This window comes from Cucurbita maxima, unplaced genomic scaffold, assembly GCF_002738345.1.
Source record: "Cucurbita maxima cultivar Rimu unplaced genomic scaffold, Cmax_1.0 Cma_Scf00004, whole genome shotgun sequence".
Lineage (NCBI taxonomy): Eukaryota > Viridiplantae > Streptophyta > Magnoliopsida > Cucurbitales > Cucurbitaceae > Cucurbita > Cucurbita maxima.
The window spans coordinates 2569145-2595937 of NW_019272020.1; the positions used below are offsets into that span (position 1 = coordinate 2569145).

The 26793-nt window shown below is 39.8% G+C and overlaps 7 protein-coding genes and 1 long non-coding RNA gene across 9 annotated transcripts in view; 4 read left to right on the forward strand and 4 right to left on the reverse strand.

The window, feature by feature from the left end:
• Positions 1 to 11894, forward strand: part of LOC111477880 — a 15599-nt gene extending 3705 nt beyond the window's left edge. The window contains exons 2-3 of the long non-coding RNA XR_002717364.1: positions 8077 to 8092; positions 11884 to 11894. This is a non-coding gene — a long non-coding RNA (uncharacterized LOC111477880). The remainder of the gene's footprint in view (positions 1 to 8076; positions 8093 to 11883) is intronic.
• Positions 7 to 1051, reverse strand: LOC111477879 (ethylene-responsive transcription factor RAP2-10-like). Its single transcript, XM_023121832.1, has one exon. It carries the CDS (start codon positions 699 to 701, stop codon positions 168 to 170), a length of 534 nt encoding a protein of 177 aa, XP_022977600.1. The 5' UTR covers positions 702 to 1051; the 3' UTR covers positions 7 to 167.
• Positions 2697 to 8107, reverse strand: LOC111477875 (protein WHI4). 2 transcript variants are annotated; one of them, XM_023121827.1, is made up of 10 exons: positions 7704 to 8107; positions 6147 to 6209; positions 5243 to 5327; positions 5066 to 5134; positions 4715 to 4790; positions 4439 to 4490; positions 3486 to 3574; positions 3335 to 3404; positions 3173 to 3258; positions 2697 to 3090 (listed from the first exon to the last, which is right to left on the reverse strand). In XM_023121827.1, exons 1-10 carry the CDS (start codon positions 8034 to 8036, stop codon positions 3048 to 3050), a joined length of 966 nt encoding a protein of 321 aa, XP_022977595.1. In that variant the 5' UTR covers positions 8037 to 8107; the 3' UTR covers positions 2697 to 3047. The 2 variants fall into 2 exon arrangements, with proteins under 2 accessions (XP_022977595.1, XP_022977593.1); XM_023121825.1 differs by having other exon boundaries at positions 4715 to 4787; positions 7704 to 8095.
• On the reverse strand, positions 8274 to 11538 carry LOC111477867 (probable inactive receptor kinase At5g67200). The gene is made up of 2 exons (XM_023121810.1): positions 9862 to 11538; positions 8274 to 9222 (listed from the first exon to the last, which is right to left on the reverse strand). Exons 1-2 carry the CDS (start codon positions 11294 to 11296, stop codon positions 8672 to 8674), a joined length of 1986 nt encoding a protein of 661 aa, XP_022977578.1. The 5' UTR covers positions 11297 to 11538; the 3' UTR covers positions 8274 to 8671.
• Positions 11895 to 12453: 559 nt separating the features above from the next.
• On the forward strand, positions 12454 to 13518 carry LOC111477877 (protein IRX15-LIKE). Its single transcript, XM_023121829.1, has one exon. It carries the CDS (start codon positions 12489 to 12491, stop codon positions 13416 to 13418), a length of 930 nt encoding a protein of 309 aa, XP_022977597.1. The 5' UTR covers positions 12454 to 12488; the 3' UTR covers positions 13419 to 13518.
• Positions 13519 to 14217: 699 nt separating this feature from the next.
• LOC111477876 (probable WRKY transcription factor 15) lies at positions 14218 to 16585 on the reverse strand. The gene is made up of 3 exons (XM_023121828.1): positions 15686 to 16585; positions 15438 to 15563; positions 14218 to 15347 (listed from the first exon to the last, which is right to left on the reverse strand). Exons 1-3 carry the CDS (start codon positions 16342 to 16344, stop codon positions 15188 to 15190), a joined length of 945 nt encoding a protein of 314 aa, XP_022977596.1. The 5' UTR covers positions 16345 to 16585; the 3' UTR covers positions 14218 to 15187.
• Positions 16586 to 18639: 2054 nt separating this feature from the next.
• On the forward strand, positions 18640 to 24089 carry LOC111477871 (probable beta-1,4-xylosyltransferase IRX14). Its single transcript, XM_023121816.1, has 4 exons — positions 18640 to 18976; positions 19054 to 20139; positions 20429 to 20968; positions 23442 to 24089. The coding sequence occupies exons 2-4, from the start codon at positions 19397 to 19399 to the stop codon at positions 23674 to 23676; spliced, it is 1518 nt and encodes a 505-aa protein (XP_022977584.1). The 5' UTR covers positions 18640 to 18976; positions 19054 to 19396; the 3' UTR covers positions 23677 to 24089.
• Positions 24090 to 24637: 548 nt separating this feature from the next.
• On the forward strand, positions 24638 to 26608 carry LOC111477874 (cysteine proteinase COT44-like). The gene is made up of 4 exons (XM_023121824.1): positions 24638 to 25422; positions 25554 to 25789; positions 25894 to 26034; positions 26122 to 26608. Exons 1-4 carry the CDS (start codon positions 24978 to 24980, stop codon positions 26410 to 26412), a joined length of 1113 nt encoding a protein of 370 aa, XP_022977592.1. The 5' UTR covers positions 24638 to 24977; the 3' UTR covers positions 26413 to 26608.
• The last annotated feature ends 185 nt before the right edge of the window (positions 26609 to 26793 follow it).

Below are 26793 nucleotides of genomic sequence, written 5' to 3' on the forward strand. Positions count from 1 at the left end.
AAAAAAAAAAAAAAAAAAAAAATTAAAAACCCTAGATGGAGGCAGCCTAACCAGAAACAGAGAGAACCAAATTAGGAGACAACCAAGGGCATGATGATCGGGCGTCACATACCTCGGTGGCGTGTGTTGGCGTCTCTGAGTGTAAGAAAAGTATCCCCACTTCATCTTCATTGTCTCTCCCACTCGAACTCCCCATCTCCTTCTTCATCATCTTCTTCCGGGTCGGGTAATTTGTTCAAATCCATCCGATCCAAAAACCCGCTGCAGACTTTCGTCTCTGGCGGAGACGCCGATGCATGGGAATGATGGTTCCGATTGTTGTGATTGTGTTGGTGATGACCTAAGGAACTCTCCAGAGCATCCACTCGTGCGCCCACCTCCGTGGCTTTCTTCCGTATAGTAGCCGCCGACATGTCGCCACATCCACCGCCGCTAATTCCGCGTCCTTCCCCGGCTAACAAGTCGGGAAAATTAAGCCTGGCGGAGGGGCCTCTGAGGTAATACAGAGCGGTATCGTAGGCCCTGGCAGCGGCCACTGGAGAAGAGTAAGAGCCGAGCCAAATCCTGGAGCGCTTATTGGGTTCTCGAATCTCAGCCACCCACTTCCCCCACTTCCTCATCCTTATCCCTTTGTACAGCTTCTGATTGTGGACCCCTCTTTTTCTGGTACCCTCCCGACCTCCCTCTCCTCCGCCCTCCATGGCCCTCCAATTCCAAATCTCACCTCTCCCTTGGCCTAACCCAGAATCTGAATCTTCATGAAAAGGAACAAAAAGGGGATGCGATTGATGAGCTTCGCTACTGTAGCTACGAATTTTGTGGGATAAGAGAAAAGGGTTTGATTTTGGGTTTGGATTTTGCAATCTCCATTTCTCCCCTTCTTCGCTCTACTCCTACTACTGCTACTTTGCCTCCAAGTTTCTCATCTCAATTAGCCTCCCACGTTCATATAATTTTTTTTTTTTTTTTTTTCTTCCTCTTCTTTTCCGTATCTCAATAAATTAGAAATAAAGGGTTTATATTTATGTGCGCCCAAAGTGAAATTCACCGACAAAATCTCACCCCCTTTATATCAAACATTTCAATTCTTAATCCCATTTTAAAAGTAGCAACAGATTTTTAAAAGCGGTGCCACCTACTTTCTTCTGATATATTTTAATTATGCTTAATTTTATAAAATGTTATAGCTATCTTTGCAGGTTTTAAAATTTTAATTTTCTTGAAAAAATTAATAAAAAAATTTAAACGATGAGCAGACGGCAACGTGAATATATATTGGGTTCGTGACACTTCAAAGGTGTCCACAGCTTTATTTTTTAAATAATTTTGCTCCAACCAATCATCGATAAAAACATTCATTGGTTTTTTTTTTTTTTTTTTTTTTTTTTTTTTTTTTTTTTTTTTTTTTTTTTTTTGCAGCTGTAGTGTGCCACGTGACATCTCAGTACAGTCTCACCTCACCACTTTTCTTTTTTTGGTTAAAAATATAATTTATTTGATACTTCCCTTTTCATATTTGATCTCTACATCGTTTAGAAAAGAAATTGATTGATTATGTGAGTTTCAAAGCAATGCATAAAACTGATCTCATCATAATTCAATTTAATGTTTCCTAATATTACATGATTTTTGTAGAGAAAGAAAACGCTACATTTAAGCATCGGTCATGATGAAATGTGAAGACTCAAACCCGAATTTAAATTCCATTCTGTTGATTTTATTGTTTAATATAAGATGGGCATTAAATAAAAACAAACCATAATTAGAATAGTGGAAGGGTAGTGGGGGAGTGGGGCTGTCATTTTGTGTGAAACCTCAAGTGGACTTCCAAGTATATATATATATGTGTGTGTGTGTATTACTATATACTTTCATTCTTAAACTCACTATTTTATTTAGCACAAATATTACTACGAATCTCTAAAGTTTGGTTTGAAACATATAAAATACCTAACCAAAATGGTATTTTTTAAAGTTATAACCAGAAGTAAAAAATGGAAAGAAGGGGGAAGGTCGGTGGGTGGTGGGTGGTCGGTGGGCGGATACGGTTGGGGGACGATTGACTTTTACTCCACACGATAACGATATCTGCGGACATGTTTGTTTCTTCTTATAATCCTTGTTTCTGTCGCCCCTGCCCCTAATTCAGGCCCAATTTCCATCTCTCTCACATTTTTTGCCCCAAAATTCCTATAAATCTCATCATCTCTACCAATACAAATACCTTTCAATCTTAATACAAGGACCCATTGTCCCATTAATATTTTGTTTATGTAGAATTCTTGTTGAAGGAAATGATATAACAATGCAAGACTCACAGAACTTAACACAATGGGAAAGAGACAGGGCAGGGTAATTAGACTATTGTAGGTAGCATGGACTATTTACTCAATTCCACATTTTTAAATCTAGAAGAAAAACAATGTGTTTTTAAAAGTGACGTGAAATTGACAATAACTTTGATTTTTAGAAGCTAGTCAACGAAAATTCTTTTATTTAAAAATAAAATAAGTGCTTGAAGAAGAAGAAAAACCAGTTCAATGAATTTAGCTTACAAAACACGTGTGAAATTCAAATTTCATTCAAAGTCAGAGCTACAATGTTGGATAAGAACAAACGGATAATTCATCGCTGCTTAACCACAAATAGGAAGAGCAGATGGAGAAACGATAACATAGTTTGAACAATCATTTTCTTAAACTAGTGCCAATCCAATTAAGGATTTGATGATATTAAAACTCCACGATTGAATATAATTCACTAAATTTACCACAAAAATTTTACTTGGCAACTAGCCATTCGGTGGACATACCATAATATTACAATACATATTGGAACAGCTTTATCAGCGTTATCCAATGAGCATGGAATTTGATACATACAATCAAAAAATGGGCATCGCATATGTGGCAAATTTACTCACCTGCACAACAGTACCAAGTAATGAAACTCCTCTGGCCTTCATAGATTCATGTGGGAACATCGCCCGAGGGTTTCTCTTTACTTGACTCTTCCTTTTTGGCTCCTGTTCTCGTTGCTTGTATTATTCATTTCAATTTCTTTCGCATACCCATTCGTGATTTTGCGTACCTAAATTCTGGGTTAAGCAAAACATTTGAAGACATGATGTAGCAGTCCAGTTGTAATGAATAATAATCTTGCAAAAGGATACTCCAATCGCATGCCCTCCCCAGGAGGTGATGAGTACAGAATTGAGCCTTGCAGATGGTTCAGTGCTCCAGTTGAACAGGCGGTATCCTGAACCATTGAAGTAGAAAAAAAAAATTATCAACAACAGAAAAATAATATTGAGAAAAGGAAGGGCTCTGCTAACCTGAAAATCAACAAAAGCAACTGGGGCCCCATACGTGCTCTGCATCTTTAGTTTTAAAAACCCCGGGCATCTGGAAGGAATAATCAAACAAACAGATAATACAAGTTCTAAGATCAGAACATAACCCAATAACGTGCAGTAAATTACCAACCTAGAAAAAATTTGAATAAGTTCTTGCTCTGTGCAACTTGGCCCTAGATTTGCCACAAAAAGTGTTGGACATGGGGGATTTTGAGGAGTCTGGAAATGAAGAACAATTAGGCCAAAGTTAACAAAAGTCACTACATAGATTGGGCTACACAAGGTCATTCACACATAACTAAGATATTTTCACCTAAACAAAAGGTGACTTTATTTACGTCTAAGTATTAAATATGTCATGAAAGAAACTTCAAATTAACCAGATTTAATATGGTTGCAGCCCTGTTCCCAGAATTCCCCTCCACTTGAAAAGAGACAACAAAAAAACAAAAGGAATACGTGCAAATAATATTGTAGAAGTTGGTAAATAAAGTTTCCCCTTTGTTTGTTCACGGTAAGTTAAGCCTCCCGTTCGAGAGGTCATTATTTTGTAATGGGAAAATTAACTTTTCACTACAAGTACTAAAAGAAACCCACAGGAAGGCCAAAAGAAAAGTGTGGAATACAAACCAACCTACAAGAAATCAACTTTTGGTAAATACAAATGTTAAGAAACAATTTCGAATTACGAACCCATGGGGAGGCATTACAGTGTGTCCACCATATCCACACATCCTCCCGCAACCTATCTACCCTCAAAACCATTCTTATGATTCTTTTCGTCAAAATAAACCACAGTACAACAATGAAGCCCATAGACAGACATTGAACTATAAAAATTTAAAGGAAAATGAGTAGCCAATTTCAAAAGGATAGAAAATGAAAATTAAAACAGTTTTGGCTAATTCCGTGAATGTTATCCCAATTTGCTATATAATTGAGTGAAAAATTACTTGCTACTTTCATCAGGATAAGTAGTTCAATTATTGGTAATATAATGCTTTTTGGACAGAAAAGGGAGGATTTAATGGCACAGCTTATAGGGACTGCAGAATCACAAATTGCAACAAAAAGTGACCTTACCACATTTGCAGCCACTGTATCATTTACAGTTTTGTTATCAAAGCTTCCATGGCTGATGATAGAAAGTGCAAGTTAGTTAGGACAGAGAAGAAGAAACATAATAACGCAAGTATAAAGTTAAAAACTAACACAGAAGTCAGGGCATGTAGTAGAGCTTTTTACTGAAGCCCTTGGACATTCTACTAGTGATTATTGTTATACAATAATGTATAAGCTTCACATAAGCTTGTAATCAACCATTTCAATAATAAAGATGTGCTAAGTAGTGCAGATGACCTTTGTGCAGATGGATAACCAATCGTGTTGTAAGCAGAATTACCCATTCCAGACATGTGAGTGCTGCCAAGACCTGCTAGTGCCCAAGCGTGCAAAACATGTGCAAAATGAGCTTTTAGAATAATGTGTCCCCTGCGTGGCTAATCAATTACTTCTTACCCCAAGAGGTTGTACAGGAAGCACATAATCATCCTCAAATCAGAGAGGACAGGTTTATACATTAAAAGTAATCATAATAATAGTCGTAAATGGTATCAAAAGGACAAAAATTTTATTTAATTAATTAATTTTTGAAAAAGCTTGTATAAGAAAGAGTTTACAGGCAGAAAAGGAGTCAAGCAATCAACTTACCAGGATCAGGAGTTCTCCTTGAAAAGATAGATACTTTAGCTTTCTTGTCCGATCCATATCTTTCATCCTCTAACCAATTCATGAACACATAACGAAAAATTTCAAACTAGTTTTACCACTATAGAAAATAGAAATTGAAATATAAATTCATAAGAGGACAGCCATTAAGATATGTACCTGTCCTCATCCGTTTTGATCTTGAATTGGATTTAGCTAAATCAACATATAGTACTGACTGCTTCTCAAGATCAAACACCATCCCCTACAACAAAGAGCAACCAATTGTTTTAATGTGAGACACTACCTAGAGTAGAAATCTTTTTATACCAATGCTTGGAATACCTTAAGTAGCGCACTTTTAGAACAGCTATTCTATAGAGGAATAAGTAGAGAGTGAGAAAGCATAAGAGGCAAAAGAAGGACCAGCAGAAAAATGGTAATCCAGGAATTGGTAACTGTTTAGTGTTATAGCAGCAACAATAGCTGTCTACCTTATCCTTCGGGTCAATGAATGACTCAAATCGAGCTCAAGGTTCAGGATCCCAAAGAAATTTAGTGTACCTCACGAGTTCCCCAAACCCTAACAGTTTAGTGTTACAGCAGCAATGATAGCTGTCCGGTGTGCACCTTATTTTTAAGGTCAATTAATGACGAACAATGCATAAGGTAATATAGTAAATCAAACTCAGGGTTTTAAACAAATTTGATATATGGAAAGAGTTCCCTGATATTGTAACGTCATTCCTTCAATGAATTTGTTTGGAGGATTAGATTACAAGAGGAGAATGTTTTGATTCTATATACTTGGCTTTGCTTTGGCAGCTCCCTTCAGAAAGCTACAGAAGTTTGAAGCTCTTCCAGCTGTTAATTATAAGAAATTCAGAAATAAATGCTTTTCTATATTGCATGATAGTTTTCATGATAGTTTTCCTTGCTGATCTGATTTAAGATGGGGTGAGCTTATCCTCCAAGGCAGGGCTAATTTCTTCTTCCACGTTCATTTTGTGTACTTCCTTTAATCATTGAAATGATTTTCTTAATGAAAGAACTTGGAATACTGAAGCTGGGAACAAGTACTTACATTTACAGCATGCATTGCACCTACGGCAGACTGCTGGTCCGAGAATACAGCAAATGCAAATGGCTGTAACCACACCAAAAAAATTGTAAGAAAAAACCATGCATGATGCTAATCAATAAAATATATGCTCTACCATCAACACAGGCGGTGATAGGAATGCTGTATACATAAGATATTTCGTGAGAGAATGGAAAAGGAAAAGAAAAGGCTTTTACAAGTTACAGTGATAGTCATAGGCACTCAGTACACATATCTGAAGGGTACTTACATAAATATGCGACAACAATATTAACAAAATTTGAAACTAACAATTAGCATAATGTTTGTTAGTTGTAAACGTGGGATATTAATATCTCAGTTATGGTCTCCACAGCACTTAGGATAGCATTTGTTAGTTGAAAACAAAAGTCCCCAAGCTTTCGTATGACCACTATGACCATCCCAGAACCTGAGATTACATCGAATAACTTGAGAACCCTTAAACATGGATACTAATAACACAATCCAAGCCTGTTTAGGCATTGCAAAAAAAAGTTTAGATTGGTCAAAGTTGAATTCGAATTGCAAAGGCTAAGGAATTTTTCATGCATAAAAATGACAGCGACCAAGTCATATTTGTTGTCCAGGACATTGAAAACTCTCTGCTACATCTTGGCTAAGGCAGATAATTGGACGGTCACGGCTCCTGTAGTCATTGACAGGTAAAGTGATTTCATTGAAGAAGGGTTACATTGTGAAAGGAGCAGAGCAAAATCTATAGTTCCAAACATGACAAAGGTGCACATGCTCCATAGCATTGTGGAATAGTGATGGGTGAAAGGGGTTAACGTTAAAAAGTTGCATGCCACTAAAATTCAGTAGGCCAATCGAGCCACATAAGCACCAGATTGCACATTTGCATTGGTATTAGGCTATTGGCACCAATATTGACACTGACATTTCCTTTAGAGTATGACACAGCACACTTATAGTTTATTTAACGAATCTCAGAGTAGGCATTTGAGTGTTTTCATGCCATGTTGGATTACGTTTTGAGAATTAGATTTATTTCTTTTTTCTTTTTTCATTAGAAATGTGGTTTACCTTATTAATTTTTTGTTTCTTACTTTTTGATCGGTCCAGTTGCATGGTCGTGTCATGTCGGGTGTTAAGCAACCTTGTAGGGCATTAAATTCTAGCTAGATGGCTACCATGGATTCATCCCAAGCCTTCCCTAATTAACATTTACATTCTTGGTCAAGATGAATTATAATGAGCCAAAATAAACCAGGTCCAAGTTAATTTCGTTCAACCATTATAATCTTGAACTTCTTCAAGAACCTCAAACGTAAAGTAACCAAACCAGAATCGTCTACGGACCGGTGTTTAATCTCCATCTTTGATACTAACGCAACTAATGTCCACGAGTTTACTCAGACGTCAGACTTTAGAAGATAAAGAGTATTTACATATGTAAGCATCCAGGCACCCAAATTAAGTGACTATCCTCATTCAGAATAAAAAGAAAATGCCACAAGAATCAACAATTTTGCAAATTAGAAAAACAAAGTACAACACCTGGGTCGTCTGCGTGGGGCTCCGAAGATGAGAGGACTCGTAGCCCGGAAACTCCCGGAAGAGATTGTAAATTTCTCGGGGCTTGACATCTTCAGGAAGGCCAGCTATGAATAGGGTTCGGACCTCATTAATGGAGGCTGCGTGAGGTAAAAAAGGTAAGCCATAGGAAGCGAAGGTTGGCGGGTGTTGAGCAAGGTAATGCTGAGACGACGGTGCTGAAGAAGGAGGAGGAGGCACCTGGTAATAGGGATAGTGAGGCGCCTCAAGACCAGAAGGCTGCGACGGTGGTTGCGGTTGCGGAGGTGGCGCGTAGTAGCTCGTTATGTCGTCCATCGGAGTGCTGTTCTCTCCGAGTCTGAGTCTGACAGAGTAGAGAGAGAGGGAGAGAGGTGGAAGCCCTGAATTTTGGGTCGGATTACTTTAATTGTGATAAAGTATTGCGCTCAAATGGGCTCAGATTAGACACCGAACTCCAAATGGCCCAAATTTGAAGGTTTAACCAGATGGCCCATTGTATGGACTTTATAAAGGTCAGATGGCCCAGAAATCAAAAGAAATAAAAATAGATTCCCCCAAATCATCCCCTGTTTTCATGTATATTTCAAGGGTTTCGTTTGTGATTGCAAAAATAAGTTTTGAATTTGCATCACAAACCCAGTAGTCAGCCATTCTAAGCATCTAAGCAATAAAAATCTTGTTTCATTGCAATGAAAAACACGTAGAAGACAGTGATTACAATTCCTTGTTTCTGTTATTCTGAGATCACAACGCCATTTCTAATGCCTCCATTTCTTCTCAACAGGCACACCCACTGCTTCTCTCTTGCCAAAACACTGTCACACCACATTGTCCACTCAATCTTCAAGTCGAAGACGTTGATCTGAGATTCCTGGGTTTTAATTCTCATGGGATTATCCCCTTTTACTCGAAGCCAAATATACAGTCGATAAGCTTTTGTCAATAAACAGTCAAAAGCCACTAGATTCACTGTCCTCTGTCATGACACTCTCCTTGATTTCTAGAATCATTTTCAAAACTTGCCACATGGCCGGCCTCTGTTCAGGGGATGTAGTACTACAGATGCTAGCCACCTCAGTAAGCATTCCAAGTTGGTTACTATCCCCACCATCATCCTCCCTAACTATCCTTACCCATTCTAACATATCAGTTGGCTCAAGAAATGGATGCTGTGCTGGATGTCTTCCTGTCAAAAGCTCCAGCAAGAGCACGCCGAAGGCATACACATCGCTCTTGTGGGTAGTATTCCGGCTGGACTTGCGAGTTTCAGGGGCTTGGTAGCGTGAACCATCAGGATCTTCACAACACAAAGCCAGAGCAGAAAGCCCATAGTCTGTGAGACAGGCCTCAAACTCTGCTCCAAGGAGAACATTAGTAGACTTTAAGTTGCCATGGATTAACTTAGAAGCTTGATGTATATAAGCAATTCCCTGAGCTAAATCTTCTGCAATCTTTAAGCATGATGTCCAGTGCAGAGGCTTAGCCCTTGCTGATCTTGAACCTGCCCACCATTACAGTTGGTAAGAAGCAATTAATTAAACCCAACTGATATATTTGAATTTGATTTAAAACTTCACAACCACGACCAGATTAACATTCCTACAAAGCTCTAAATATAATAATACGAGTGGTCGCCCAGGATTTCGAAGTAACCGGAACCAATCATGAGGTCAGATGTTGGAATTATTCATAAAAAAAAGTTTTGAAATGTTATTTGGACACTTCTCATGTAGTGATGTGCATCTTCCCCCCCGTAATCCACCAATATACTGAAACTTGGACTTAATTTACAGCCAAGCAGCGATTTGGTCCATTTCTTGGCGTCATTGCCAGCATTGGCAAAGTCGCACATACAGCCATAAGGATATTATTAAACCAGAGCTGTTACTGGAACAGTTTGGCAGACACAGCCAGCATCACCGACTGATCTTATGGCAGACACAGATCTACTTTACCGTAAATAACCGCGCAATCCCACACCGAGAACAACAAAGAAAACATCTCTACATATTTTTTACCCCACTCGGACCCACCGACGTCGAGCATTTCCGAATTCGACTCGTGAACCGTGAACGCACTCGTGAATTGATCAAACCCAGAAAGAAAATTCAACAGCGAAATGCTTAATAAGTTTACTCACCGTGAATGAGGTTGTAAAGACTGCCATTAGGTTGGTAATCGTAGACCACTAATCTCTCTCCCCTGGCTTGGAAATAGGCTCTAACTGGAACCAAATTGGGGTGACGAAGCGCACCTACGGCTTCCAAATGCCGGTCGAAAACTTCGCTACTCGTCGCGGCGGTCTTAGTAGCATCAAGACGCTTCACCGTTACGATTAGCTGGTTGCAGAGTACTGCTTTGTATGTAGTTCCCATTGTGCCTCTACCGAGCAGCTCGGCCGAAGCCCTCATTAACTGCTCTAAGCTGAACAACTCTGCCTCCCCTTCACAAAATATAAGACTACCACTCTTCTGGACTTTAGGTATATCTTCAATTTCTTTCATTTTGACTTGAAGTTCGCCCTTTCCGTCGCCTCGGCCGTTGATTGCGGAAGCTGTGGAAAACGCAGTGTCGGTTTCGAATGGCGGAATTTCCGGCTTCGACGCGGTTTTTCTTTGGGTTCTGGCAGCTACATAGAAACATAAAAGACCTGCTATTAAAACTGCGGCGCCGACTGAAAGTCCCACAATCAGACCGGTTTCCTTGTGCTTAACATGAGAGACCGGAGAGAGAAGTATGTCCTGTGACTGTGCGCTTTGGACGGAAGGGAGAGGTGGTGGAGTAGCATTGGAAGCTTTAAAGAATGGAGCGCGTGAATGGCATGCCTTGTTGACGATCTCACCGCAGAGATCTGGGTTCCAGAAAAACGACGACGTGTTGAAACGCGACAGTGTGGGGGTAACTGGAATTTGCCCGGACAGGTTATTCCCCGCGACATTGAAGACCTCAAGGAAGGACTGGTTTAATGGAGGAATACTTCCATTGAAACCATTCCATTCAAGCCGGAGAGAAATGAGCCGGTCCAAGGAGGAAAGCCTCACCGGAAGCGGACCCGTGAAGTTGTTATAGGAAAGATCGAGGGTCTGAAGCCGGTGAAGAGTGAGAATCGACGGCGGAAAAGACCCAACAAAGGAGTTTCGGCCGAGGAAGAGAGATTTAAGGTTGAAGAGTCCGGATAGGTCAGGAATGGGCCCCTCGAGGGAGTTGTTATGCAGGCTGAGGATCCGAATCTGGTCGAGCTGAGACACTGTATTTGGAGCCAATGTCCCTCGGAGACCAAACGATTGAAGAACCAGTCTAACAACACGACCCTGGACGCACTTCACGCCCTGCCATTGACAGTAATCAAAGCGCTCATTGAGAGTGTATAGAAGCTTGTTGTCCAAGTCGGCTTTGGACTTGAAGGACAAAAGAGAAACGGCGTCGGAAGGCAACCGTAATTCTTCCGGTGGGACAAGCGCAGGCGACGGAATTTGAAAGGCAAATCCTGAGGCGGAAAAGGCGGAGAGAGAACACAGCACAACACAACAGAGAAGTGGAAAGGTTGGGAGGAATGTGGGTGGGTTGGGAATCATTATCCAGACCGGAGCTCCCAGCCGAGACGGCGGCGGAGAGTATGAAGGAAGTGGTGGAGAGACAAGAGAGGAAACGAGTGCAGCTGGCCCTTTTTGTATATCCAAGGGACCATCTGGAGGTAATCGCGTGAGGTATGTCGTACGGAGTGAAGGAAAATTGTTGCCAAGCGTTTGACTCCAATCACCACTGCAACTTCTACTTGCATCAATTATTTTACTATTTTTCTTAAATTACAACTTTAATTACTTCATTTTGAAATTCTCTAAATACTTTTCCATATAATTTTTTATTTTTTATTTTTATCTCATAACTCTCTTACCTTTTTAAGCTTATTTAAATTTTTTAAAAAACTAATTTATTGTAAGATATAAAAAGGTCAAAAAGTGACAAAGAGAAGAAGAAATGAGTGGTAAAATGAATCAAATCAGTGCATCACATGTGAGCGACCCTCCAATACATTCTATTAGGGAAAAAAAAAAAGTTGCAAATTGAATCTTTTTTTTTCTTTTTTTAATTGATGTTAGTTCAAAAAAAAGAAAAACGGTCAACAAAGACATGATTTATAATGTTTTTCTTTTATATAAAGTATTATTTTATCATCTCCAGGTGTTATATTAAATAGTTGATTATTTGTTCCTTTACAAATAATTTTAATAAACAGGATAAATATTGTCACATAAGATTATTAAAGCAAACCTACGCTGTCAAAAATATTTATACACTTTATAAAAAAAAAAAAAAAGCTTCCATTAAAGAAAAAGTCGAGCACTTTAAATAAAGCAATTGTATAAGTTAGCAAGTTTGGAAAACAAAATATAAAGACTCCATTCATTGCCATAACTTATCCCACCCATAAAATAAAATAAAATAATACAATAAATAATTCATTTGAATAATTTAAGATGCTTTGGAGCCCAATGGGCTACTGCCTGAAGCATTGGAAGGCCCAAATTTGTAAACAACCCCCCATCTCAGGGTTTGGCAACATGAACATGAACATGAACATGAACATATTCATTATCATTCTTATTCTTAGTTTAGAGGTTCCTTGAGAAATAAAAAAGAGGAGCATAGTGCAGTAAGGTAAAGCGACATTTGGCTTGTAATTAGTTATTCTGTCCCTTCACCACTTCTCTCCGTTTGCTTATAACTCTAACCCAATTCCAAATTTACCCAAAAAGTTGTCCAAAAATGAAACCCAATCCCAATAACACCAGGCTCATTCTCCTCCACCCTTACATCCACAAACAAGGCACCTCCTCCAAGATTTGGCTTCTCGCCTTCATTTCCTTCTTCTCCCTCGCCTTCCTCCTCCTCCTCCTACTCCTCTACACCCGCGCCTCCACTACTCCCATCGCCGCTTCCACTACTGTTGCCGCCTCTTCCATCGTCTCCACCTCCACCGCCACCCCTCTTCCCACCACCGTCATCAACACCCTTCTCTACTACGCCTCCAAATCCAATGACTCCTTCCACATGACCCACTCCGATCTCAAGCCCATCTCCGACGTCCTCCGGAAATGCTCCACTCCATGTAATTTCCTCATCTTCGGCCTCACCCAAGAGACCCTTCTCTGGAAATCCCTCAACCACAACGGCCGCACCGTCTTCATCGACGAGAATCGATACTACGCTGCCTTCATCGAAGAAAAACACCCCGAAATCGACGCCTACGACGTGCAGTACACCACTAAGATAACCGAATTGAACGAACTGATTTCCACGGTTAGAGAGCAGGTTCGGAATGAGTGCCGTCCCGTACAGAATCTTCTGTTCTCCGATTGCAGGCTGGGGCTCAACGACCTTCCGAACCACGTGTACGATGTTGATTGGGACGTGATTCTAGTAGATGGCCCACGAGGGGACTGGCCCGACGCACCCGGGCGAATGTCGGCCATTTACACGGCTGGGGTTCTGGCGAGGAGCAAAAAAGGAGGGAACCCCAAAACGCACGTTTTTGTGCATGATTTTAACGGCGAAGTGGAGAGAGTCTGCAGCGACGAATTTCTTTGCAGTGAAAATTTGGTAGAGGCCACTCACACGCTTGGACACTATGTGATTGAGCGGATGGATGAGAATTGTTTCCAGTTTTGTCATAACACGACAACGTTCAGGTCCTAGGGGTTACTGTCTTTGCCAATAATACGGCGTCCCGTTTTTTTCTTCAAGTGATTCATAATGTCGCTATTTTATTTATGTTATCAAAACATCTTTTTCATCCTTACTTTCAAATTAAAAAAAAAAAAAAAAAAACTTCCTCCAATGCAAAAACATTAATGTTCGGTTTGTTTCCTTTCAACCCATCTCAATAATTTTAGGTTGGATTCTTTAGTAAATATAAATATCAATTACTTTAATTTTGTATCTAATAATTCTTCGCCTTTACTTTATGTGAAACTCTCAAAAATTTAAAATAAGTGTATTTATTATATATACATGGCAAAGGTGTTAAATAATAATTTTCCACTTAATGTGAGCCAACCCACTATTATCCTTGTAATTGTGGCTAATTAATACTTTGCATCAATGATTCATTAATGCTATTCTCCTTGTTCATGTATAGATGCACTAATTGTACCATGTAGAGTCACTATTTTACCTTTTCTTTCACACTTTTAATTAATGTGCTATGGATCCTTGATTTTTAATTAATATATTAAAAGTAGTTAGTAGTTAAATTCAAGCTCTCACCACCCGATTGTAGAGAAGGAGGTTCAAAACTCATGGGTCGTTTTACTCGGGTACGTCTTAGTTCACCAGAATCTCTTATAAGTTTTGATTTGTGTCAAATTTTAGAAACATAGCAATGGTAACAAGGTGGGATTGGGCAATTACATGGAAACATATGATAGGGTAAACATCCTCAAATCTAATGGAAATTCAAGTATTAATCTTAGTGTAGAAACAAAAGTTTTGAACCATCATGAAACAGGAAAAGGGGCTGGACCAAAATGAGAATCATTTGACTTAATTTACTTAAAATAATTGAATAGCTTAGAATCCTCAAAGAAAAAGAAAAGATAAAAGAGTCCACCCCCCCATTATCATTTACATTCAAATCTTCCTAAGTTTTCATGAAATCATTTGGTTTTTACATATTAGCAAACGTTGCAAGTACGCAAACAAATAATGTATCGGATACAATTATGAATAAGTGTTGATTTGAAATGAAGGTATAGAAATTTGATTTAATGGGGCGTCTGTGGAGGAGACCAAAATTCAGAGAAAAGTTGACGTTGAGACAAAGGCAAGGCTGAAAGAAACAAAGGCATCTAATGGGGGCCCCACATTGGGCACTACCAATACTTTTATCAATTCCCTCACCCAACCATTTTGACTTTTGCCTCCCTTCCTCCGCCCTCTTCCAATTCAAATTCCTTTTTCTTCCTTGTTTGTTGTAAAAATAAAATGTAATTTGACGGGACAACTGATGTGTATAAATGAAGACATTAAATTCAATTTGTTTTAGTATTTATATCCATCCAAGTTGATGAACATTATGGGTATTTTTGTAAGCGGATAGAGCAGGAAGTTGGCATCAAAATTAAGAAATTAAAAATGCTTAAGAAATGGAATGGGCAAAGAGAATAACAAAAAAAAATCCAAATCCAGAAAAAGGAAAAGGAAAAAAAGGCATCCCACTCCAACTAATACCAAATCCACAATCTTTACCTTCCTTTCTTCTTTTTTTTCTTTTTTTCTTTTTTCTTTTTTTTTTTAAATTTTTTAATAATAATAATAATAATAATAATAGACTAATTCACATTGTCCAAGAAAAGAGAGATAATTGAGCCCATTAATATATATTTATATATATGATAAATGACGTGGAGAAAAACTGACCCTCAGATCTCATTAGAGATTGAGATGAAGGCGACGATGACGATGGTTTAAGAGGACTCGAGGATGAGAGTGGAGGGTTGGGGCAGAGAGAGAGTGTGATTGTGTTCTCCTTCGTAGGTCACCACTAGCATCGCCGGATCGTCTCCGGCACGTTCTACGTGTTTCCGGGCTGGGCAACCTCTCACGCTGCTACACTTGTAATAACCCCTGTTTTATTTAATAATTTAGAATCCAAGTTTGAAAAAGTCTACAATATGTAAAAAGAAAAAGTTAAAAGATAAAAAGAAAAATTGTTACCTGGGATGTGGAGAGCCTTTAATGGGCTTTTGACCATATTTCCTCCATGAATAGTCGTCCGGTGGGATATCCGCCATTTTCAAGCTTATCGCCGGAACCCTCATCACCCTCTTCACTCTCAGTTTTCTGCCAGCCAAAATTTTTTAATCCTCAACAACTTTTTTATTATTTTTATTTTTTCCTCCTAAAATTAAATGAAATTCTTAATCTTTAAAGCTATGAAATGTGAAAGAGAGGGAAAGAGAGACCTCTTCTTGGAACAGTGGCATCGGCCGGAGGAAGAAGCAGCGCCGCACTTGCCGGATCCCAAGTTGTCGGAGCTACACTTTCTCTTAAGGGAAGAAGTAGAGAGGGGGGGTTTCCCGGCGGAGGAGACTTGGGAGAGGTTGATAATCTGAAAAGGCGAGGAGGAGGAAGGCTGCTTGGTATCACAGTCGCCGGTCAAGGAGGAGATGAAGGAGTTATGGGCGGAGGAATAAGAGAAATTGAGAGTAGTAGTGAGAGAGTCGTTGTTGTCGAGGTCGCCGGCGGGGAGATCGCGATGGGGTGGGATCTGCTGGATGGGAGTGGCGTAGAGGACTTGGGGTTGAGGAAGAGGGAGAGGAGCTCTTCTGAAGCGAGCGTGGCCGAGGCGGCTCCGGCCAAGGAGAGAAATAACCTTTTTGAACTTGGAGACGGCGGCATCGGCGGCGGCGCGGCAGTCGGTGGGGAAATCGGTGGGAGAATTGGAAGTGGAATTGGGGGATTGAGTAGAGGTGGGTAAGGAGTGATGTTGGGCATTGGAGAGCAATCGGATGAGTTTCTCGACGCTTTGAAGGCCTGAGGCAGCCTCTTGGACGGCGTTGGGTTCCATATTGTGGGTGGTGGAGGGAGGAGGGTAGGGGTGGGAGATGAGGTCCACGGCCATATCTACATACCCATCAACCAAACAGGTTTGGAGTGTAAGAAGAAGGAAAAGGAAAAAGGTAAATAAAATAGGAGGAAGAACGTAGGATTGGTAAGAGAGAAAGAAAGAGAGGAAGAAAAAGAGAGAGTGTCTCCTCTCCGGTCAAAATGATTTCTGAAATTGGGCCATTAAACTCCTCTCATCTTCTTTCTTCCTTTTTCTTTTTTCTTTTTTATTTTCCTTGCACAGTTAAGTCAGCTAAAGTGGGGGGGACAAGTTTGTCATTTTGCTTACTCATTTGACATGCATCCTCATCGTCGGCTGTTGACTAAGACACACCCAATCCATCCTTCTAATCCTCTTTATTTTCAACAAAACATTTCTCCCCACATGTTTTCATTATAACAAAAAAACAAAACATAAACAGACAAAACGCCATCCTCACATGATTTTAGTAAACTTCAAAAATAATACAAAAAAAGCTTTAATTCCAAACTTACATATACACATTATTCACCCTTCACTTTCAACTTAAACCCCTATTTATTTATTTATTTATTAGGACTCCTTTTAGGCCTTGACTTGTGTTGTTACGTCTAAAATTACCTTGTTCGTTAGGATTCATCTCACCTTCTTAATCCATCATCGCTAAATATTATTATTATTATTATTTTTTCTTAGTTTTGGATCATAGAGATTTGGTTAAGATCTCTCGTTGTTGCTTGATCAAAGGGTTTTCAATTTTTTTTTTTGTCTGTGTCCCCTCTTTTGCATTTTTCTCTCTTTGTGGTTGATGAGTTTGGGACGAAAAATTCATCCAATTTAAGAAAGATTTGTATTAAATATTTAAAAATATAAAAATGATATAAAACATATTTATATATCATCGGTTGGGCGTAGTGTGACACCTTATTATTATCATTATTACTATTATTTTAAGATAAATTGATTTGGTGTGAACTTTAGTATATGTTTAAAATTGAAAAAAGAAAGAAAGCAATTTAAAAAACGAAAGTGCCAAAATTATAGATCAATGTGCAGGAAAAAAAAGAGAGAAAGAAACTCGGAATCCGATGCTTGATGTCGAGAACCTTGACCTGCAGTTTAAGTGGGGACCACAAAAGTTAATCTGGTCTAGAATCTGGATGGGAAAGAAGAAAAGGACAAAGATAGTGATTAGGTCAAAGATGTGATCTTAGCCGTTTGATCTTTGACCAACTATAAATACGGCCACGTGCAATGGATTCATGCCAGCTCACCTCCACGTCAAATACAGCATCCTTCAGTTGACTTTCAGGCTCCCCCCCCCCACTATTACTCCAATATAATCCGTTTCAATATGTCCGTATTATGTGATTTATTGGTATAAAATGCATGCAATAATACAAAGTTGACAAATATTTATGGGTGCATGAGTACGTATATAGCTATGGGTTAATTTAATAAATATAATGAAGGTAGGGTATGAAAGTAAGTAGAGTCAAATTTAGGACAAGAGAACTACACTAATTGCGTGGACCATCTGGTAGAGCTCGTTGTAACATCAAGCGGCACAAGTTATTAATATTAAATTCACTTCCAACAATGCCCTATTTTATTCACAATAATTTATCTACATTTTGTTTCTCTCTTAAAAAATAACTAGCCAACGGTCTATAAAATGCCCAATCTCAAGACTAAAGTTCAAACATTTAACGACTTTTGATTTATAGATGCAATTTTTAGTGCGTTATTTTAATAATGGTATTAAATCACTGCACTATCATTTTTCTAATTACATTAAGATGGTAAAAAAAAAAAAAAAAAAAAATTGAGAAGATCATGTAATGGGCCTTGAGTGTGTTAAATTTGAGAGCCTTTTACCTTCAATTATGGGCTGGATCGACAGAAGAGGCCCACGTCAATTGGTAACTCAAAATTCAGGATGCCGGGCTTGGCCCACGTTCGGACTTTATATATATGTATATATTTATATTTATATGCACAATGATGATGGGTTGAAGATTAGAAAGGGAGAGGAAATAGTGTTGTTGCCTGCCTTCAAAGGAAAGAAAAGGCAATTGAGAACTGATGTAATGGGTTTACCCAAGGCTTTTGTTTTTATTATGGGAGGCTTTTTAATGTAGGTGGGTTTGTTACTTTGGATCTCTCTCATTTATCAAATTTCTCCAATTTTCCTTAAAATATCAGCAACCTCATCTATGATTGATTGCTTCTAATTTTTGCAATTTTTATTGTTCTCAAGGACTATAATCATATTAATTAAGTTGCCCATTACAGAATTGTAAGGGCGGATGGTTCACAAAAATGTGTATTTATCTATTACCAGAAGAAGAAAGCGGGGGTGAAATCAATTTGAAAACAGGAAAGACGGGCGATTTAGTTTGGAACAATTCTTGGCGCTCGCCAATTTGATTGCTTAGAGGAGGTAAAAAGGGGAACATGTTTGTTGTAGTTTCTTTTAAAAAAATTCTTTGATGGGTGGGTGAGGTTTGAACCTGTCAACCACTGGTTGGAAGCTATGCGTTGAATTCTACTTCCTACTGTTGTAATCCGGCGTCAACCAAACCAAACCAAACCAACTGCGGCCACCCTCCCTCCCTTCCCAATGCCATTGATGCTTTTGGCTTGCGTTTGAAGCTGCCCTTCAAAGGTTAACTGTTTCTGTATTTAATATTCTCTCATTTTCTTACTCGTTCATTCCTTATTTCTAATACTCTTACCTTTCAGGCATTTCGTCGAGCATCTGGGGCCCCTTTCATCTTGGCCTCATATCGCCTTCGACACCGCGTGTGTCTGTTCGCCAAACAAGACTCAGACAAACACATTTTCTTAGCTTTTCATTCTTCAACTCAAAGTAATTCACCTCTAATCAACCCCTTAAGCTCCCTTCTCCAACCCACTCCCGCACCACCATTCCCATTCTCTTGCTAACTTTACAAGCCAAATCGAATCTCAGCTTTAAAGGAACATCTGAACTACTCCTTTTCGACGATTTGTCAAATTCTTTGGACCCAACCCATCATCCTCTTCTGCTGGAGCGAAGGAGGGTTAGTGGGGTCAAACCCAGAATATGAAGCTTTCCGCATTACAGCAGACCTATGCTGCCCGTCGGGCCAATAGCTTCAGAGGATCGCCGTTGGATTCGTCCACGGATAGTCCAATCAAGTCGCCGGCGGGGATTTTCTGGCTAGTTCTTCATGGACTTTGTTGCCTCATCAGTCTTGTGCTTGGATTTCGCTTCTCTCGTCTTGTGTTTTTCCTTTTCTTCTCTACTTCCACTACCACTAACCTCTACTTGACTCCTTTTCGATCCGCTACTGACCTGAACATTCACTCTACTTCGCTGCCAAATCCGACTGTAAATCTTGAAATTCCTGCGAATTCGACGACGACTACGACCATTGCCACTTCGAGTAGCCGCGTGGTCGTAGGGAGGCATGGGATCCGAATCCGGCCGTGGCCACATCCAAACCCTACTGAAGTCATGAAGGCTCACCAGATTATTGAGACGGTACAGAGGGAACAAAGGCGCCAATTCGGGGTCAAGAATCCGCGAAAGTTAATTGCTATAACGCCAACTTATGTGCGGACTTTCCAGGCGCTCCACATGACTGGTGTTATGCACTCGCTAATGTTGGTCCCTTACGAGCTTGTTTGGATCGTGGTGGAGGCCGGTGGAATCACCAACGAGACTGCTTCTGTTCTTGCCAAGTCTGGGCTGGAGACTATTCACGTTGGGTTCAATCAGCGGATGCCAACTTCTTGGGAGGGTAGGCATCGAATTGAGGCTCAGATGAGGCTTCATGCTTTGAGGTTATTTCTCCATACCTTCCTTTTTTCCATTGTGCTTGATGTTTGCTTGTTTTTTGAAGAATTAAGTAAGTTAGTTAAACGCATCTGTTTCTTTCTAAAAAAAAGCTGAGTGCTCGAGTACGATTTAGTTAGTAAGCTACTAATTGCGGAGCAAAAAAGGAGAAGAGATCAAAGATTGTGCATGATGATGAATATTGTATTTCTTTGCCCCCATTTTCTCTTATTACGACTGCGCATTTCAGTTTGCTTTTAGAATATGAATTTGATTCCGTAGGTGTGAATGATGCAGAATTGTGAGCAAAATGAGGCTGGATGGAATTGTGATATTTGTGGATGACAGTAATATGCACAGTATGGAGTTCTTTGATGAGATCCAGAATGTGAGGTGGTTTGGTGCTCTGTCTGTCGGAATTATCGTTCAGTCAGATAAACAAGATGAATCATCAGAGGAGGTGGAGAACCTTCCAATTCCTGCTCAGGGTCCTGCTTGTAATTCTTCCAATAAGTTGGTTGGTTGGCACACCTTCAATGCGCTCCCATATGCCGGAAAGAGTGCTAAATTCATTGGTGACAAGACATCAGTTCTTCCGAGAAAGCTTGAGTGGTGTGGGTTTGCGTTGAATTCCAAGTTGCTATGGAAAGATGCAGAAGATAAGCCAGAATGGGTCAATGAGTTTGATACATTGGATGTTGGTGATGATGCTTTAGAGAGTCCCTTATTTCTTTTGAAGGATGCATCGATGGTTGAGCCTCTTGGAAGTTGTGGCCGCCAAGTTTTGCTCTGGTGGCTCAGAGTTGAAGCTCGTTTCGATAGCAAATTTCCTCATGGGTTAGTATCATCTTTTATTTAATGCCTTCCTCCATATTACATTTATGAAATTCGTCAATCTGTTAGATATAGGACTAAACATGAGATGAAACAATATGAAATTTTGGGTCAATTTGTTTCGAATGCGTATTGAAATTTTAATAACATTTCAAACACCTAAAAATGACATAATATCGTGTTACTGAATTGGGAGATGCAATTATAGAAAGGCATCTCCGTTAAACTTTCCTGTTGAGGCCGTTCATGTCCAATCTGATCCTTTAATTTAATGTCTTCTCTACTCTCCAAGGATGTCTTTATCACCTCTCCTTGATCATGGTTTATCATCTTAACTGGTTTTCATATTGATTTTTTCTAATGCAACTTTTATCTAGATTTGATGTTATGTGTATGTTGTATCTCTAATTTTTGCTTCTGGATATTTTTGGTATGAAAATTTCTATCTTTTGGTGCTTGCAATACTTGTTATAAGTGGTCAACTTACAAGAATATTTAATAATTCATTAAAAGGCCACTGCACTTGAATATTGGAGCCAATAGATTTTCGTGGTAGGTGGTAGATCTGTGTTTTTTGTTTGATGCGGTTGTTAATGATATTATATGCTGCTATATGGTAGTAGGACGAACAAATTCTTCTAATTCTAAATTGTAAATCGATCAGTTCATTTAACATGTAAATTGTATTGTCACTGCAATTAATTTTTGCTTTGCATCAATGATGCCGAGGACATTAAATAGATCAGGCTTTGGAGAGTGAAAAGAGTTGAGGGCTTTTTAGAGGGGTGGTTTTTTTGCCTACTCATCTTCCGGATGTTGGTCCCTCATCAAGCTTATTTTTTTCATCAACATACAAACCCATACCTTTTTTAGATATTCATATTATATATAATTTCTGACTAATATAAGTAATCTTTTTCTATAACTATTATCCTCTTTTCTAAGATAACATAACCTCTACGCCCTCAGGTTCCTATCGGACTCTGAACATTTGGCAATGTGTCGGAGATGGCCTTAGTGTTGGAAGAAACCTTGGACAATCTTGTAGTTTTTCTTATCGTTCTATAGAAGACAAGATCATAGTCTCCTCTTTTGAATCTGTCATAGGTTGAGCTCAATGTTACGTTCAAAACGTTGTCGAGATTAGAATCACTAGCAGTCTCCTAGAAGTTCTTCTTGCCTAGTAATTATTTTCTTCCAACTTTGCCTTCTCTCTTTCCATTTTTGAATTTTGACTACCGTTCCAAACGCCTTTAAGAATTTACAACAAAAACCATGGCCTCTGTTTTCATCTTGCCTTAATCTTTTCCAAGAAGGGTTGCTCATCTTGATGGCCAATTTCCGGTGATCTAATTACATTTACTCCCATTCTTTCGCCATTTATACGTTCTATTTCTATAGGGCATTATAGACACCTCTTAAGACATTATTTCTATAGATCAATCAAGGTATAGGAGGTTATGCTTATGGCCGACCCACCTCACTAATTCTGGACAGGCTTTGCCTCATCCCGCAAATTCTCGAGAGGTTTGCTCACCCTAACTGAGGGAATAGTTTCTTCTCATCTACTCATAGCTCCAAAATTCTAGTGGAAAACAGTAAAGGTGATGTATGTGAAATAATGGAAGATTTATATTATCAAGCTTTTCACCAAATGCTTTGAACCTGTGACCGAAAGGCATTTCCAAACATCTCAAATCTGATAAAACATTTCCTTGGACATGATTTTTCACTTCTTTCATTCTTTTTCCTTTAAGAATTTGATCCCGAAGATCCAAAATCTAATAAAAATTTCCAAGAATATCGTTAATTAGAAGCCCCTTCAGATTTTTGCTCTTCTTTCTGGCAAACTTCTGTACAAAATTATAGTACAAGAATCCTCTTCTTCGTACTGTTTCTGTTTTTCAAAAGTCAAGGACAAAGGATGCCAGTTCACTATCTAGTTTAGCAGTCTTTAATCTCTAGGAAGCTAGGGTCATAGGGATTTGAGGTTTGGTTGCAATACAAAGTTTCATCTTCATTTCTGAATGCGCCTTTTGACTATGAAATGCGGCGATTCCTTACTGTTTGGTAGCCTAATCCGCTTTAGGCTACCTTGCTTCATCTTCCTTTTCACTATATCTGAAAGAGACATCCAACTTCGCTATAATTTAGCTGGTGCAAAGAGTTCTACACATTAAAGTATAAAAAGAAAGGATCAGGGTAATACCTGGGTGGTTTATTTTTTCTTGCATCGCACCACCTACTTATATCGTTGTTTTCAATCTTTTCTGGGTCGTTTCTGTGTTTTCATCTGCATATGTGTCTATGGTATCTTCTTCATATGCATTTTTTTTTTTCATTTAGATTCTCAAGTTAATGGTATTGTTGGCCATTTCACTGGGATGCCGGATCCTGCTTGGACAACTTTCGTTGATCCTCCATCATGAATGTTGCTTTTATATTCACTTAATGCTTCCATTTCTATTTTATATAGGTGGTTAATCGACCCTCCTTTGGAGATTACTGTACCTGCAAAACGAACACCATGGCCGGATGTTCCTCCCGAACTCCCTACTGGTGAAAAAGCTCGGAGAGGCAACCACGAGGAAACAACTAAGCTTCCTGCAAAGGCTCATTCATCCAGATCCAGAAGTTCTCGAAGCAAGAGAAAGCGGCACGAACCGAAAGTGGTGGATACTCAAACCTCAGTGAGACATTCTCAGAACTGAAAAGAAACAGGCCATATCACGTCCATGATCTTTCTGGTGTCCAAAGATTAGATGATAAGAATTGAAGGGAAGAAATGGTTTTTGAGGTAGGCAGGTAAAAAAGATCGTGGTCTGGTCTCAATGTGAATGTGAATCAGGAGAGGCAGGCTTCATAACAGGGCCCATGTATACAAAGAATTCAGTTTTGATTTCAGACTCGGTTACAGTTTTCTCTTTTCTATTAAAAATTTTTATTTTTTTGTTTCATTATGGGGTGATTGATGTTCTAATGTGGTGAGAAGGGGATTTGTACCTGCTGCTGCTACTGCAGGGAAGCGTGTATTCAATATGTTTCAACATTTTATACGTGATGCTCTCAATAGTGTAGTTGTGAGGCCGTTTGCCTACTTCATAATCATAGAACATAAAACAAAGCAAAGTTGGTGTTGGGTCTCTTCCAATTTAGATTGGACATTGCTGCTAAAATACCTTCGATACTTCAACCATGTAACGTTGTCGTAAATTATGAGGGGGGTGGGGAACTTAGCCCTTGCGTTGCCATAGGTCATTACTTTCCAAATTCATTGAATTTCAACTTGGAGGTATAAAATAAAATGGAAATCAGAAAAAAAGAGAAAAAAAAAAGTTGCAACAATTGAGGAGTGCACATTAAGTAAAAACCGGGAATATTGTATGAACAAAGAAAGATTTGGAGAGAATGAAATTTGTGTTCCCAAGAGAAGACGCCTGCTCCCCCTATTTAATGGATTCATACTGTGTTGGTGTTTTTTGGTTACGTTGAAGGGATGGGATGGGAGGGGATGGTCGCTTCTCTGCCATGCCTTTTCTCAGCTTCTTGGGAACAGGAGCCGCCACTTCTCCCTTTCATCCCTTCTCTTTTCTTTTCTTTTCTTTTTCAACACTTGTATTTCCTTCGAGATTAAACGCTTTTACTTTCTCATCTTTGAATTCTAAAAGGGGTGATGGAAGTTGTGATCTGAGATGAGATGAGCTCCTCGTGTATGGGAAATGACAGTGAAACTCAGTCATGTCATCTTGTCCGCTGGCACACTCTCCCATGCCAAATTCAATCGGTTGCATTATATTTTATTTCCTTTTTTAACTGCCAAAACCTTCCGCCATCAACTTGCCCTTTCAATCTCCCATTTCCCAACCTTCAACTTTCTAACTCATTACACCATTTACTTTTCTCCAAACCCATGAGCTAACCTCCACCTCCTATAAATACCCATCGCCACTTCCCCCACTTCCTCCATAACTCCCAATCAACAATCATCCCTCTTCTTTAACCAACCTTCGCCATGCCTTCTCCCACCACTTTGCTTCCCCTCCTCTCCTTCTTCCTCCTTTCCACTTCCGCCCTCTCCTCCTCCCTGCTCAGCCACCGGAGTGACAGCGAGGTGAGAGCAACCTACGACCTGTGGCTGGCGAGGTTTGGCAAGACCTACAACGGAATCGAAGAACAGGAGAAGAGGTTTCAGATCTTCCGGGAGAATCTGAACTTCATCGATGAGCATAACTCTGAGAATCGGACGTATAAGGTTGGATTGAACAGGTTCGCCGATTTGACCAACGACGAGTATCGGGCTGCGTATTTGGGGACCAGGTCGTCCCCTGCTCGACGAGTCATGAAGGACAAGAACGCCAGTCGCCGATACGCCGTCAACAACCGCGATCAGTTGCCGGAATCCGTCGATTGGAGGGCTAAAGGTGCCGTTACTCCCATAAAAAATCAAGGAAGTTGCGGTGAGTTTTTTAAATTTCAACAGCTGTTGAGAGTATATACAATTTTTTTTTTTTTTTAATTACGGTTATATATTTTGAAAATTTTATTTCCCCGCCGACTTTAATATAATTGTGTTGTTGGGGGGAAACAGGAAGCTGCTGGGCATTCTCCACCATAGCGGCAGTGGAAGGCATAAACCAGATCGTCACCGGAGAACTCATCTCTCTCTCCGAACAAGAGCTTGTTAGCTGTGATAAAAAGTACAATTCAGGCTGCAACGGAGGCCTTATGGACTATGCCTTCCAGTTCATCATTGACAACGGCGGCTTGGACACCGAAGAAGATTACCCTTATGAGGGCTTCGACGGACAATGCGATCCCACCAGGGTGAGATTATTTCTGCTTTTCTCCGCCGGATTTTGATTCCCTCTCTGGAATTGAATAGAATTGAATTGAGTTGAATTGAATGACATCTCCCCTCTCTCTCTCAGAAGAATGCCAAGGTTGTTAGCATCGACGGGTACGAGGATGTCCCTGCCAACGACGAGGAAACATTGAAGAAGGCCGTTGCCCATCAGCCAGTGAGCGTCGCCATTGAAGCTAGTGGCTTGGCTGTGCAACTCTACCAATCGGTAAGCAATCGTGTCTCTCTCACATTTCGTGAACTATCCACTTCAATCCATAAATTGTGATTGATCACATTTGTCTGAACTGTTCAGGGTGTATTCACTGGTGTTTGTGGCTCTGCTCTGGACCATGGCGTGGTCGCTGTTGGATATGGCACAGAGAACGGGGTTGATTATTGGCTTGTAAGGAACTCTTGGGGCACGGGATGGGGTGAGGATGGCTACTTCAAGCTAGAGCGCAATGTAAAGCACACTACCAATGGCAAGTGTGGGATCACAATGCAGGCTTCTTACCCTGTTAAGAATGGCAGCAACCCAACAAGATCATACTCGGCTTTGGAAACTGTTGGGGACAAGAACAAGATTAGCACTGCCACAATATAAACTTCTGGCAGCTTGGGAAGAAGAAAAACAGGTGAAATGAAGAGAAATTATGTCTTGATACTTCATTTCCTATTGGTCTGAAGTTGGGCCCATTGTTTTACCTAGAAATCTTAATGTGCTTCTTTCTGTAAATGATTCGGTTCAATATCTCAATGTTCCTTAACAGTTTAATGATATCTGTGGCATTTAAGAAGGAGCTGTCTTTTTGTGTTGTCATTCCCCACCCCCAATCAAAGAAACAATTGAGCAAGTTTCCCCTCATGATTTTGCCCATTGCTTCCACCTAATGCCATCATTGGGGTCAACTTTGGGGCTGCAAGATGGTGGCAATACTTAATAATTCAATTCCAGGGGAAATTTCATCTCTGCATATAATATAAT